Source organism: Eublepharis macularius, chromosome 19, assembly GCF_028583425.1.
Source record: "Eublepharis macularius isolate TG4126 chromosome 19, MPM_Emac_v1.0, whole genome shotgun sequence".
NCBI classification, from domain to species: Eukaryota; Metazoa; Chordata; class Lepidosauria; order Squamata; family Eublepharidae; genus Eublepharis; species Eublepharis macularius.
The window spans coordinates 26,520,014-26,532,735 of NC_072808.1; the positions used below are offsets into that span (position 1 = coordinate 26,520,014).

At 47.8% G+C, this 12,722-nt stretch overlaps 1 protein-coding gene across 2 annotated transcripts in view; it reads right to left on the reverse strand.

The window, feature by feature from the left end:
- Positions 1-438: 438 nt before the first annotated feature.
- The window catches only part of PLXNA3 (plexin A3), a 74,370-nt gene continuing 62,086 nt past the window's right edge, over positions 439-12,722 (reverse strand). The window contains exons 27-32 of one of the 2 annotated variants that reach the window (XM_055003364.1): positions 11,374-11,470; positions 7,205-7,398; positions 4,863-5,032; positions 3,338-3,550; positions 2,378-2,528; positions 439-1,354 (exon numbers count right to left, since the gene is read on the reverse strand). In XM_055003364.1, coding sequence (XP_054859339.1) covers positions 1,259-1,354; positions 2,378-2,528; positions 3,338-3,550; positions 4,863-5,032; positions 7,205-7,398; positions 11,374-11,470 — 921 coding nt within the window. In that variant the 3' untranslated portion in view covers positions 439-1,258. Of the gene's footprint in view, positions 1,355-2,377; positions 2,529-3,337; positions 3,551-4,862; positions 5,033-7,204; positions 7,399-11,373; positions 11,471-12,722 lie in introns of those variants that run through there. The other variant, XM_055003365.1, reaches the window with a different exon arrangement.

The window sequence follows — 12,722 nt, forward strand, 5'->3', positions numbered from 1 at the left end:
AGAGCTGAAAGGAACTGCACCACCTTGTGGCAGGGCCCTCCGTCCGGGCGTGTGAATTCAAGGACGCACACCTACCATTTGCAGGCGAGGTGCTTCCCTGTAGAAAACAGCTCTGCTCTCCCAACAAAACGGGCTTGCTGCATAAAGGATGCCGCCTTTCACCGGAGAAAAATATGCCACACACAGGTGAGTATATTGGAATACCAGGAACCGCGTAAGGAAAAACTTCACCGCTTTATCCTGAACAAAGAGTCAGCTTTCTTCTCAGTGTAGGCGTCATTCAAAACAGACACAACAAACAGTCAGAGGAAATGACTTCCCTGATCAACAGAGAATTGCACACCTGATCTCTGTGTCAACCTGGGACGAGAGGGTGGGGCACCCATTCCAATAGGACTTCTTTCTTGTGGTGTTCTCCTCACACCTCCCTACCCCACCAGGACCTCAAGAAGAACACTTTTCCAGGCTTTTATTTAGCAAAAGAAAATTAATTATAAAATGAACCAATAAAAAGCCCATGCAGCTGCAGAGACGTCCCCCACCCCAAATTCCTTAGCTGAAACGGGATTCTTTTGGGAGGAGTGGAGGACCGAATCCCTCCAGACCACAGCGCAAATATTTACACAGACTCAAAGGATGGAGGGGGAAATGGAGGACTTTTTACACTGAAATCTCTACATCAAGGGAATGGATCATTTACAGCCAATAATCTTAACGAGATGCAATAATAAATTAATGAGTAAGGCACTGCACCCAGGGAGGGCACAACAGGTGGGGTGGGTGTGTGGGAAGGGTAAAAAATCCAATCGCCATGGTCACCGAAACAGAACAAGGGCAAATTCCACTAGCTACCAACAGAGGAGTAGGGGATTAGGGAATCGTCCATATGATGGGACAAGGGGGCAGGGCCCACAAACATTTGGGGATGAAGGATCTCAATTTAGCTGCCAGTTTTACGGGGAGGGGCAGGTACCCGGCTGCACCCCCAGCCCCACAGCTCACTCTGAGCTGTCCCTCCTAGTTCAGAGGAAAGGTTATTGCTTCTGGGCTGACCAAGAGTGGGGGATCACAACCTCTTTCTTCCACCCCAGGATTTCACCCTCTGAGGGCAAAGGTTATGCCTCTCCACACAGCAGTTCAAACGGTCAAGCCTATCATTCTGGCCAGGGCCACAAGGCAGGGCTGGAGGTAGAGTCCTTTCAGGTGCAGGCCCGTCTGTCTGTGCCCCGCCCTGTCCTTTGCTCCCCTTTCCCGGCACTCAGCTATTCCCAGAAACAAGAGTGATGACTTGTTCAAGCTTCTGCCTCAATTTATGTTTCCGGCAGGCGGCATCACGTTCCAGCGCTGTCAGGATCTGGCGGGTGGGCAGGAAACAGGGTGGAAATACGGTGTCCAGGAGAAAGGAGGGAAAAGGAGAGAGGGGAGAATGAAGGTCAGGAGGGCTAAAGCCTCAAATTCCCAGGAACAAAGAAGGAATAAGATCTGGGTTCTAGGATGGAGAAATGCCTGCCAAAACTGGAAAGGTAGGTTGGGGTGAATATACTGAAGCAGGTAAGGAACAAAAAATGGTTCACAGGGTCCATCTCATCACCTTGAGACAGTCTTAAATTGGAGACAGAGGTTTCTGAAGAGCGCTCATAGCAGCTTGAAAGAGACTTTGCTTCCCATGATGTACAGACAAATGTTTATTTTCCATGGGAAGACTTGGCTGCCCAAATCAGAAGCCAGGTTTACCCCCTAGAGAATAATGGCCCTTTAAAGCCCAAGGGGAAGGGAGATGATGACGGCTGATCCTATGGGAATGAGAGCTGGCCTGTGGGCCACATCGACCTGAGCAGCCGTCAGTCAACATCCCCAGTCCCTTTACATTTTAAAGAGCATTGTCTTCTATGGGGGTAGACATGGCCTCCAAATGGGCGGCTAACAGCAGTTTGGCGTACCGGGTTCCTCTCGCTTCCTCTCAGCTCCTGGTGCTGAAACCTGAAACGCTCCCGAAATTCCAGGAGATAAATTTTCATTCCTCCCAACATTTGGGAGTGTTTGGGGTCATTTTGGATATCCCCCTAAGCTGACCCAAAACAGCTAATTTCTGGTTTATTTTTGGTTTGGGTATATCTGAGTGCAAACCCCTGTACCCGAGGAGTTCCGTTGATGGAACAGAGAGAAGGAGCCAGTCCACCAATGTTTTGTTGCCATGGTATTTTGGTGGTGCCCCCCCTCAAATATACACCGAGTGAGTGGAATCCATCACTTGCTTTCCATAGCCTGATTTGTATCAAATGAACAGTTGCTAACATAAGCATTTTTGGGGGGTGACTGGACACTGGGAAAGAAGTAAAGAGTGATGGGGGTAGAAAGAGCTGAAAAAGATCCTCACCTCGTCCCGGTACCTGCCCACATAGCTGTAGAGCTCCCCTAGTGCACCGAGGGTGTTAAATTCTCCCACATGCTGCCGGGACTGTTCCACTAGGTAGGCATCCATGTCCTGGTCACTGATGGAGGCCATCTTGGCAATGTCCCTGTAGTACCTTGGAAAATGACAGAATTACTGTTCGGGGTCCTCTTAGGCTAGGAAAGAATATCAACTTAGTAGAGAGAAGGGCCAAATCCAGATCTCTGTTTTCCTATGTAGAACTGGTTTTGCATGAAAATTTTTATGCTAGACATATTTCTATTAAGAGCTTTGCGGCCGTTGCTATATGCAACTGTGATTTTCCTTGCTGTCTTGAGCAAGCCAATGGATAGGCAGGATACAGCTGTAATACAAAACCAAAGCACTTCCGTCAAGGGCTGAATGCTCCCAAGTATTGTCCTGAATGTGATGCAGACTTACAGAGATGGAGTTCTTACGGCCACCGCTCTTTGCTCCCTCCTTGGCCTAGTCAGCCACTCCTGCAGCGAAGCAGGGACTGTGGCTTGAACACGACTGACACAGCCACCCAGGAGGATACGCTGGTGGGAAGTAGCAGCAAGTGGCTCCTCTTTTTGAAGGTGCAGAAGAGATGAAGCCAGCCATTCCCCAAATCCTTTTCTGCCCTGGCTGACCTCTTCTAAATGGAGGGGAAGAGAACACCCTCCCCACAAAATCCTCAGCAGTTGGAGGTACTCCTGGCCCAATCCTTTATCCCCTCATTATACACACCAGGCTTCAGATAGAAACATCACGTTGTTATAAAAAATTACAGACACAATTTACTAGGAAATTCTGTATCAATAGCACCCCTCGCCCCCCGCCCCAGGAATGGAAGGAGGTCAACTGTGGCTCCACCTCTGCCAGTTGTAGAGCCAACAGAAGTTCTTCCTCTGCTCCTCAATGTCACGCACCGGAGAAACTCACCTCTCTACCCAGCCTTTGTACACAGGAATGTCCTTGGCATACAGTAGCTTGGTTGAGGGGGAGTCCTTGCCAAGGCGGTGCTCGGAGGTAGAGCAAGAGTCCATGAAGGTCTGGGCCACCACAGAGAGGCAGGCGTCTGTGATGCTGCTCTTGTGGATATCAAAGACGAACTGCGGGTTCTTAATAACATTCACCCAAAACCGCAAGGGCAGGCTGCAACGGAGGAAGGGAAGGGCTTCAGAAGACGCTCCATCATATACCACAGCAGATTGGGATGGAGGTGGGAGGGGAGGGGAGGTGTGTGAGAAAGTAAGATTCACTTCTCACACTTGATTTTCTTTTGGGCACCTTGGGAAACAGGAAATGACCGAACACGGCAAGTCCCTGGACACGAGGGTTGCCAGTGCTGGGTTGGGCAACATGAGATGTGATACATTTTTTCATCTCTTCTTTCCTTTTATTTGGTGCAAATATAAGCCTCTAACTGTTGCGTTGTTTAATGTGTCAGGTTTAGAACTCGGCACGCCGTGTTCAGCATTCCTTCAGGTCTGTAGCAGATTCCTGCTTGTTTTCAATCCTCCGCACATTTGCATTTGCACCCCCTGTTGTTTTGTTTACTGAACGTCTTTGCTGTTGATTGTATTGATATGCTGAGTAATCTGCCTTGAATCTCAGTGAGAAAGGCAGACTATAAAGAATGCAATTGAATGAATAAATTCCTGGTGATCTGGCGAGGGTGCCTGGGGAGGGGAGGGGCCTCATGCCGCAGAGTCCGCCCTCCCAAAGCAGCCATTTTCTTCCGCGAACTGATCTCAGAAGTCTGCAGATCAGCTGGAATTCTGGGAGAACTGCAGGCCCCACCTGCAGGTTTGTAAGCCGAGATGACACCTAAGTCATGTTTTCTCTGGGGAGCTCAGCCCCATTTTCTGGTGGCGATGATTCCTGTTTATTGGATTGTACCTCCAAAGAGGGTAAAATTCATTGTTTGAGAACCAACCTGGCTCCCCCTCGCATCCTTGACCGAGAGGAGCTGGATGGTGGTGGGAGTGAGCCACAGTATGCTGAAGATTTGGCTAGAGCCTAGTCCTGGGGCTTTAGAAGCATCTGTGCTCTTAGGGCCCAAATTCCTTGGCAAAGAGAATTTGCTCAGTTGACACAGGGCCTTGGTTCAGATTGGCTGTATGCTCATGTGCAGCAGAGCACCGACAAAGATGGTCAACCTTCCTCACCCCTTAATCATCTTAACTTACTTAACAAACTGACACCCAAATCCCCCTATAGATAAATTAGCTGTTCTGGGAGAAGAGGGAGTGTGGCGGGAAAGGATGGAGCCTATCTAGCTACCATGGAGAAGTTGTCTAGGAACAAAGAGATTCTTTTAAAAACCTTCTTAGTGAGATTTGTGTGTAGTCGGGCTGACTCCCAGTTACCAATCCCAGGCTTAGCCCACAGGCTGCCTACCTCTGGTCTAGGGGTACTGGGCTCTGTGGCTGTGGACACGGGGCCAAAGCCGGAAGCATCTCACCAATTGCTTTTCCAGGTGTGTCGAACATCTGGGTCACCAATCTGCCTCCGCTCTGCTTGCTCATCCAGGAAGTCAAACATGTATTTGATGGGCAGAGGAAGAGCACTGGCCCGGTGCGCTGTGCTGAATACAGTCTCAAATAGGTCATCCACAAACTTTTGCAAAGTGCCCTGGAGATCAGGGAAGAGCAGTTTTTCTTGAAAACATTTATTTGGGATAGGTGAAGATCAAAGCTGCCTTCCCTAAAACTCATCCCTGCCTTATTAAGGTGTTCCAAACTCCTTCCAGGATTAAACAGCATGAGAGAAGCACGTACCATTGCACAATAGCACATATCATCATTATTCGCTCCAAATTTGGGAGATGGGAACAAGTGGCAGGTGGTGGTTTCAGGGGTCTAGGAACTTTCCAAAAGGCCATTCCAAAGAACTGAAAGGGCCTGGCTCAGAGAACAATCCCAGGAGAGAACATGGTGTGTTTGACCAGAAAAGCACAACATGTGCAAGTTCATACAGAGAGATGTGGGTCCTTCAGGAGATCCAAAGTGCTTCACCTTCACAACAATCTTAACTGCTGTCCTGAAAGGTATTATCCAGCCTGCCAGTTGGGACCCTCTGCACAAGCCCTGCTCTCTCTGTGCCCTCTCTACTGAGATGAGGCAGGTGGCAGGGGTGGACTGGCCATTCAGGCCATTGGGAGACTGCTCCCATCATGTGCAAAGCAGGTGCAAACTGCTGCCACTGCAAGCCGTGCACTGGCAGGGGTGAAAGCATGCTGCTGCCACAACTGGGGCCCTGCCCCCAGTGGATGGGAACCTGCTCTCCCTCCTCCCCACCCCTCCATGGGGAGCAGGGACTTTTCTCACGGTTGTTTTTGCTTTCCAAGTCTGCCTTTAGAGGGTGACAACCAGCAACAGAGCTTTTTAGAGCTGCCCCCACCCCCCCGCTCGGGGATCACCCTGTGCCTCTCTCATAGGCATCAGGGCCAAACATTTCTTTTTATCCAAGCTTTCAACGAGCAATCAACCTTTGTAAGTGAATTTACAATCGACTTCAAGCCCAAGGACAGCCATGAAGATCATATGGCTGCCCAGTGTTTGTATGCTCTGAGTTTTACTGGCTGGGTTTTAAATCGTTGGTAATTTAATGAGGTAGAGTATGTATGTTTTAAATAGACAGATTACTACCCCAGCATCGCAATGAGAGAGGAGTGGTTTTGCTCGGCCTCACAAGCAAGGTCATGGGAGATGCCAGCTTTGAACTGAGGACCTCCTGGTTTGCATAACCTGAAATCAGCATCGCTAAATAAATTACAAACAAATAACGGAGAACATTATAAGTTACTGGAGCAACAACATATAGTGACTAGAGCACACAACTCAGACTCCTCCAAGTGATCTCTGCTTCACATTTCTTCATCACCAGCAGATAATGAAGGGCTCCGACTTTGCCAGAAACCTCATCAACAAACAGCATTTCAATAAAGTATTAGGAACTGAATTTAGAGTTCAGCTGGGAGAGACAGGGATGTGGGACAAGCTAGCCAATGCTCCTGACCTGGCAACAAAAACAGGATGTAGTTTGGGCTATGTGAAGAGTTGTGACTGTGTGCTAAGACAAAAGCAAGGATGGAGAACTCAGTAAACATCTCTTCACTTAGTGAGGATTAGATATACAGGTTAGTAAAAGATCTAGGAGGCAAGTTATATGAAGAAAATCCCTCTGGTTACTCTAGAATACAGAAAAGATTGAGGAGATCAGGAAAACAGGTTAACAACCCCACAACTATTGTGCCCCCTGACAGCCTGACTGCATGCCAGACTGTTGATGGGTCTGTTCCAGGTCCTATTACACAGACACGTTCTGGGAGTTCCTTGTTGAAACTTAGATTCTCAGGGACGTGGGGGCGTGCTTAAGCCAGCCTCCCCACCATGAGATCTTTCCTGGCTGAAATGGCCCCTGGGAGCCACTGTCCACCCATTGGGGAAACTAACATATAGTGGGTGGGAGGCTGAAGAGCCCTTTCGCCATGTGCTGTGGTACTGATATGAATCAGGCCTCACAGGCCTGAGAATGACTGCTATGGTGGACTTGTAAACCATATAATGGGAAGTTGAGGCCCTCAGAACCAGCATCAATGAATTTAACAGAACATAATGTATCATTCATTTACTCATTCAAGAAGATACCATACTGGGACCTTATGAGCAGAGATAGCCCCCTTTCTTGGAACTTTTCCCAGAATGCTATCTTGCTTGAGGGACAGAACATCTTGCCTGCCCAGGCAGGAGTTAAGACTAGATCAGCTTCCGATTTTAAGACTGCATTCCCTTCCCACCATACCTTGGTGGCAAGGAGGCGGGTGAGGTAAATCTCAGACACCATCTTGCTCCCCCGTTCCCCTTCCTTGGGGTCTCCGAGATGCTCGTGGTTCTTGACCAGATGCCATAAGCGGATGCCTGAATCTTGGTCTGGCGTGAGGATGGGGGCTCGTGAGCGCAAACTCTCTGGGCTACTGGATGTACGCAGCAAACTATCTGTGCAGAAGAAGAACAGAAAAGGAAGAGGAGCTGTCGCCAAGATTGCTCGCTTCAGCCTTCAGAACCACAAAACTCTTCAGTGCACCTCCATTTTCAGTCTTGATTCTACCTCAGAAGCGTTATCTCCATCTGCAGTGGAGGCTGTATTTATTCACAACATCAAGGGCCTTTGTGCCTGTATCCAACTTGGTAATTCCAGAACCACCCCTTCTCCTAACTGAGTAAAACTTCCCCCTTCCTCTCCAACCACAGATCCACAAACTGGGAGTGGCTGTAAAATTACAGGCACTCCATACCCAGAATAGCAGCGATAATGACAGCCAGGACAGAGCAGTGCTGGGCTCAGGGAGAAGAACCTGGAGCGTAGCAGCAGTTCTCCTGAAAGGGCGGCCAAGGCAGCGTGACAGTGCCCTGGGGCTCAGCCACAATGGAACGAGCCACAGGAGGTCACTAAGAATGTGTGAGGTACAGAGATCACTTCATATGTGAAACTTGATCGCGCACGGGGGTGGGGGGGCGATGAGATGGCACTGAGAGCACTCTTTATCCTCTTGAGGACTAGGGAAAAAACACAGGGAAATATCCTGGGCCAGACGAAACTTGGGAGACAGCCTTAGGCAAGAAGGAAAGAAAAGGGTAAAGAACTACTTTTGATGTATTGTCGAAGGCTTTCACAGCCGGAGAACGATGGTTGTTGTGGGTTTTCCGGGCTGTATTGCCGTGGTCTTGGCATTGACAATGCCAAGACCATGGCAATACAGCCCAGAAAACCCACAACAACCAACTTCTTTTGAGTTGTGAATCTTGAGAAATGGGAGACTTTGTGTGAGACTTTGAGTGTGTGAGACTTTGAATGTTGAGGACTCTGATCATGGGGGAGACACTGGCCGTTTCCACACGGCTTACCGCTGCTCGTAACAACCTGGAAGATCGCGCAAAAAACGCGGAAGATCACGTTTTCTCACGCGAGATTTGCGCGACGTCACGTAGCATCGCACAAATCTCGCGCGAGAAAACGTGATCTTCCACGTTTTTTGCGTGATCTTCCAGGTTGTTACGAGCAGCGGTAAGCCGTGTGGAAACGGCCACTTTGGACTGCCTTGAGTCAAGAACTGTCTCTATAAATAGGGTACCCTGCATGGATTGCAGATTGGACTTGTCCTAATTGATAATTAGATGCAGATCTTGCAGAATCAACTGTAGGTGGGCAAGTAACATGTCTTTGGTGTCTGCTACCGCTAATCAGTCGATCTCGCATCTGCACCTTCTGAAGTAGGCTACAACTACAGTCATTACTTTTGTGAAAACTCGAGGGGCTGCAGTCAAACCAAAAGGAAGAACTTTTTACTGGAGGAACAATTCCTCACATTGAAAATGGAGAAATTTTGTGTGTGAAGATTGGGCATATCCAGGTCTACAGTAGCAAACCACAAGGGAGTGATATCTGAAAACCATTTTGCAAGTAAATATTTACTCAACTGCCCCAAATCTAAAATGGGTCTAAAATGGGTCTCTTTACCCTACTCTTCTTATTAACTAGGGAGTAACAGGAGAAAAAACCCTTCTCCCTTTCACAAATAGGTACTTCACAGCCACTGATCGTTACATCCCAGGTAACAGGGGAAGCCAGCGGGTACAGACTGTTTGAAGCAGGATGCTGAGCGAATGCATCAACACCCCCCGCCCCTCCTTTTGTGATAGAGGAGCAGCTTCTGGACACTGGGGCCTCTGTTTATTCCTATTGTTAGAGTATCTCTTACGATTTTGGCTTCAACCCCCTTGACGATGAGCTTCGGAACGCCGAGCACCTGACTGTGCAGGATAAGGGTAAAAACAGTTACTTTTATTGATTATTGGTCAGGCCCTGTAATAATGTCTTAGCAATAAACCTGTACTTTTGGATTCTGTTCAAAGAATTGTCAGCTTTGGAATGAAGTAACTCCTTCCTCTTGAAGAGTAGACCTTTAACTCTGGCCTTTGTTTCATAAGGTGGACCAGATCCATGAATGACATCTCAGGGCTATTGCTGCGGCTAAGTTATGTGTTGCATAATCTGCTGTGTTTGGAGGAATTAACCTGGTGCTTAGCTAGTCTGAAAGCCTCTAGCAGCAATACTCTAACCAATTCAGGCTTGTCCTCTGGACAGAGGTCTAGTTATAGCCCAGTCTTCTCACACAGGAAGAGCTGATAGTTGATGGACTGATAATTAGAAAATCTAAACTGTATGTTATTATTATATTATTATAAATGATGGGGCTGAAGAAGAGTCGATTTTTCTGCCATCAGCATTTCTGTTTACAGGAACAATGTGCTGGGAGCTTCTCCTCTGTTTTTCCCTGCAGTGTTTCCACTACAACAGAATTAGAAACAGGGTGAGAAAAAGAAAGGGACAAGAGGTGGGGTTTTTTTGTTCCAAATTTGCAAATAAACTCAATTCCAGAAATTTCAGTAATTTTACTTGGAAGTTTCTCTGCTTGACAGCCGCTAATCTTAGGTCAGCAATGGAATGACTCAATGGTTTAAAATGTTCTCCCACTGGCTTTCGAACGTTGTTATTTCTGATATCAGATTTAGGTCCATTTATTCTTTTTGCGAAAGCACCGACCTGTTTGTCCAATATAGAGTTGATATGACTGATCTGAGGATAACAAGTTTTTTAAAGCTTTTAAAAAAGAATACTGCAGGTGAAGGATGAGTATCGAGCTCATTTTACAGATAGATAAGGAGAAAAAAGATCCAACGAGGATAAAGGACTAAAGAAGAGTTACTAAAAAGATGTTTACTCTCCATGTTGGCAGAGAGAAAACGAAGGGAACGTGCTCCCCCTCTCTCTCAGCATACCAAGAAAAAGGCAGGAAATCCAGGCACACGGTTAAATCGGGGAGCCTCTCGCGTGTTTTTAAGAGCTCTCAAAGCTTCTCCTACAGGAGGCCTGAACATCTGCAGCACCCACATGTACCCACAGCAACAATGAACACCCAAACCCCACATGTTCAAAGTTACACTCCCAGATTACGGGAGCTCAGCGGAACCTTGACCAGCAACGTCAGAAGACAGACACAGATCAGAAAAGAGCAGGAGACCAGCTCTGCATGGACTATGGAAGTCAGACCAAAATGCCACGGTTAGATACCATCTTGCATACATCATGCCAGTCACAAGGGTTGTATGAATGCCATGATTTTGTGGCAGCACAGAAAAAAACAAAAGCATCCAGTGCTGGGCACAAAATTCAGATTCCTGAGAACTGAAGGGCCAAACAAGAAGTGGCAGCAGCCACCACCATTTTAATGTGATTTGAAAATGCTGCAAGGGATCGTTTATGATCGAGCCTGCAGAATAGTGCTCTTGTTCCTCCTGCAGCAGCAAGAGCTGTGTGTGTGTGTTTGGGGTGTGTGTGTGTGTTGGCACTCGATAAGGCATGGGGTGGGGAAGGCACCCCAGTCCCCTGTGCTGCAGGCCCAATCAGGATCAGGCCCTCGCCTCAGGCCCTGTGGCAGCTGCCACGATGCCATCGTTTCTATTTTGGCCCCAACCTTTCATTAAAAAACCAAATGACAAAGATGCTCTTGAAAGGAAACGCGCGTCCTGCAGAGCTCTCCCTGCCTTTCCGTCCGACTAGCAAGCGCAGAAACCACGCAAAACAGGGAAACACAGAATTATGCAAAATGAGATAAACTACAGAAATACGCATAATTCATAAAAGCTGCAGAACTTAGTATTCTTCGTGCAGAATCTGGATTGCCCAAGCACAGAAATGGGGGGGGAGGGGGGCACACACAGGGATCACGTATTACAAGTCTTATTAACTACAGAAAAGCATGACTTGGAAAAAAACCGATCTCGCTTCAAGCTCTTTGTAGGATGTCATGTCGTGATGTGAAAGAGAAAGGGACAGAGTGTATTCCTATGGCTCCAGGCAGTCAGCAGAACAGGCGAGTTACCACCACCAGCAGGTCTGCTATGGCTTACCGTAGCGGCTCAGCGAATGGGTGAAAGTGAAGGAGCTGGCAATGTTGTAGCCCGACGCCTGCTTGGGAACCAGGGCCACTGCAGAGCCATCTGTTACCTGCAGGAGTGGGAAAGGAAAACAGGGGTGGCGGCAGAAGGTGGTGGTGGGAAAAGAACACTGCCAAGTAAATAATACGTCTCTACAGGGGAAGACCATTTTGCGCTGTTGTTCCAGGCACTGGCTTTTGAGAAGGGCATTTAACAGAGGCTTGCACTGGAGGTGCAAGCCTCTTGGTGTGAGCTGAAAGGGCGAAAGCAGCTGGGGCATACATCGCCTGTACTAAGTGGAGGACGCTAGAAGAGAGGAGGAGCTCCACCACTGACATGCTGGAAGCGGCTGGAATGGAAACATCACCTGTTGAATAATGCTTACATCAATACATGGTGACTGACTGTAGCCCTGGACTGTTGTGTAAGCCATTACGGCCACTAGCATGTGGAATATGCATGTGGAATATTTGGGGTGCATTTTTGAGCTTTCTCTACCCTATGCATGATGTATGGTGGATGTAATATTCCGGTGCAGAGGGGAACTGGAAGATACGGAGTTAGGATTTATCAAAGGTGGCCAGCACCAGCCAAATTTGCTTCCTGCTTATCTACTCTCCCTAGCTTCCTCGGAGTCAATCCCCCACTGCTTCACTAATATTACTCAATTCCAGATCTGAAAGGAGCAAAGCTGCATGCCTTACTTGGATGCTGCAGAAAGGAGGAGTGGATACAGCTTGCGTAACAGAGACATAGTTAGAGGGAAACAATGTGGTGTGTCTGTCCCAACCAACTCCATCTGGCTATGCAGTCCTACACCAACCACACCATGGTGGCCAGGTAGGAGGGGTTGGTATTATCTTTCATGAGTTCTTTTTTCTGTGCACACATAAGGTGACTTTTTTTTTTGAAGCTGCTGTTGAGTTACCCTTGCTCCTTTTTTTTTTGGCATGCAGAAATTGCAGACCCTAACTGCTTCTTTTCTCCCCCCCCCTTTCTTTTCCCTGGGTGCTGACTGGATGGACACCGGGTGAAAACCACTCCCTCCCTCCTCAGCTCTCCATACACTCCCTCTTTATCTTTTCTAAAGTGAGGGAAGGGTTGTAACACTGTGGCACTGTTCAACGGCTGTGGAAAGCACCCCCTCTCTCCCCAGCTCTCCACATATTCCTTAATTTTTTTTCTCATACAGCTGTACTGTGAAATCAAAACTGCAAATTCATAACCTTGCAAACTGTGCCCACAAACTACATTTTTATCATCTGACTTTTTTTTTTAATCTTTGGCATTAGGAGAAGCCTGAAACAAGCCCCAAACAACTA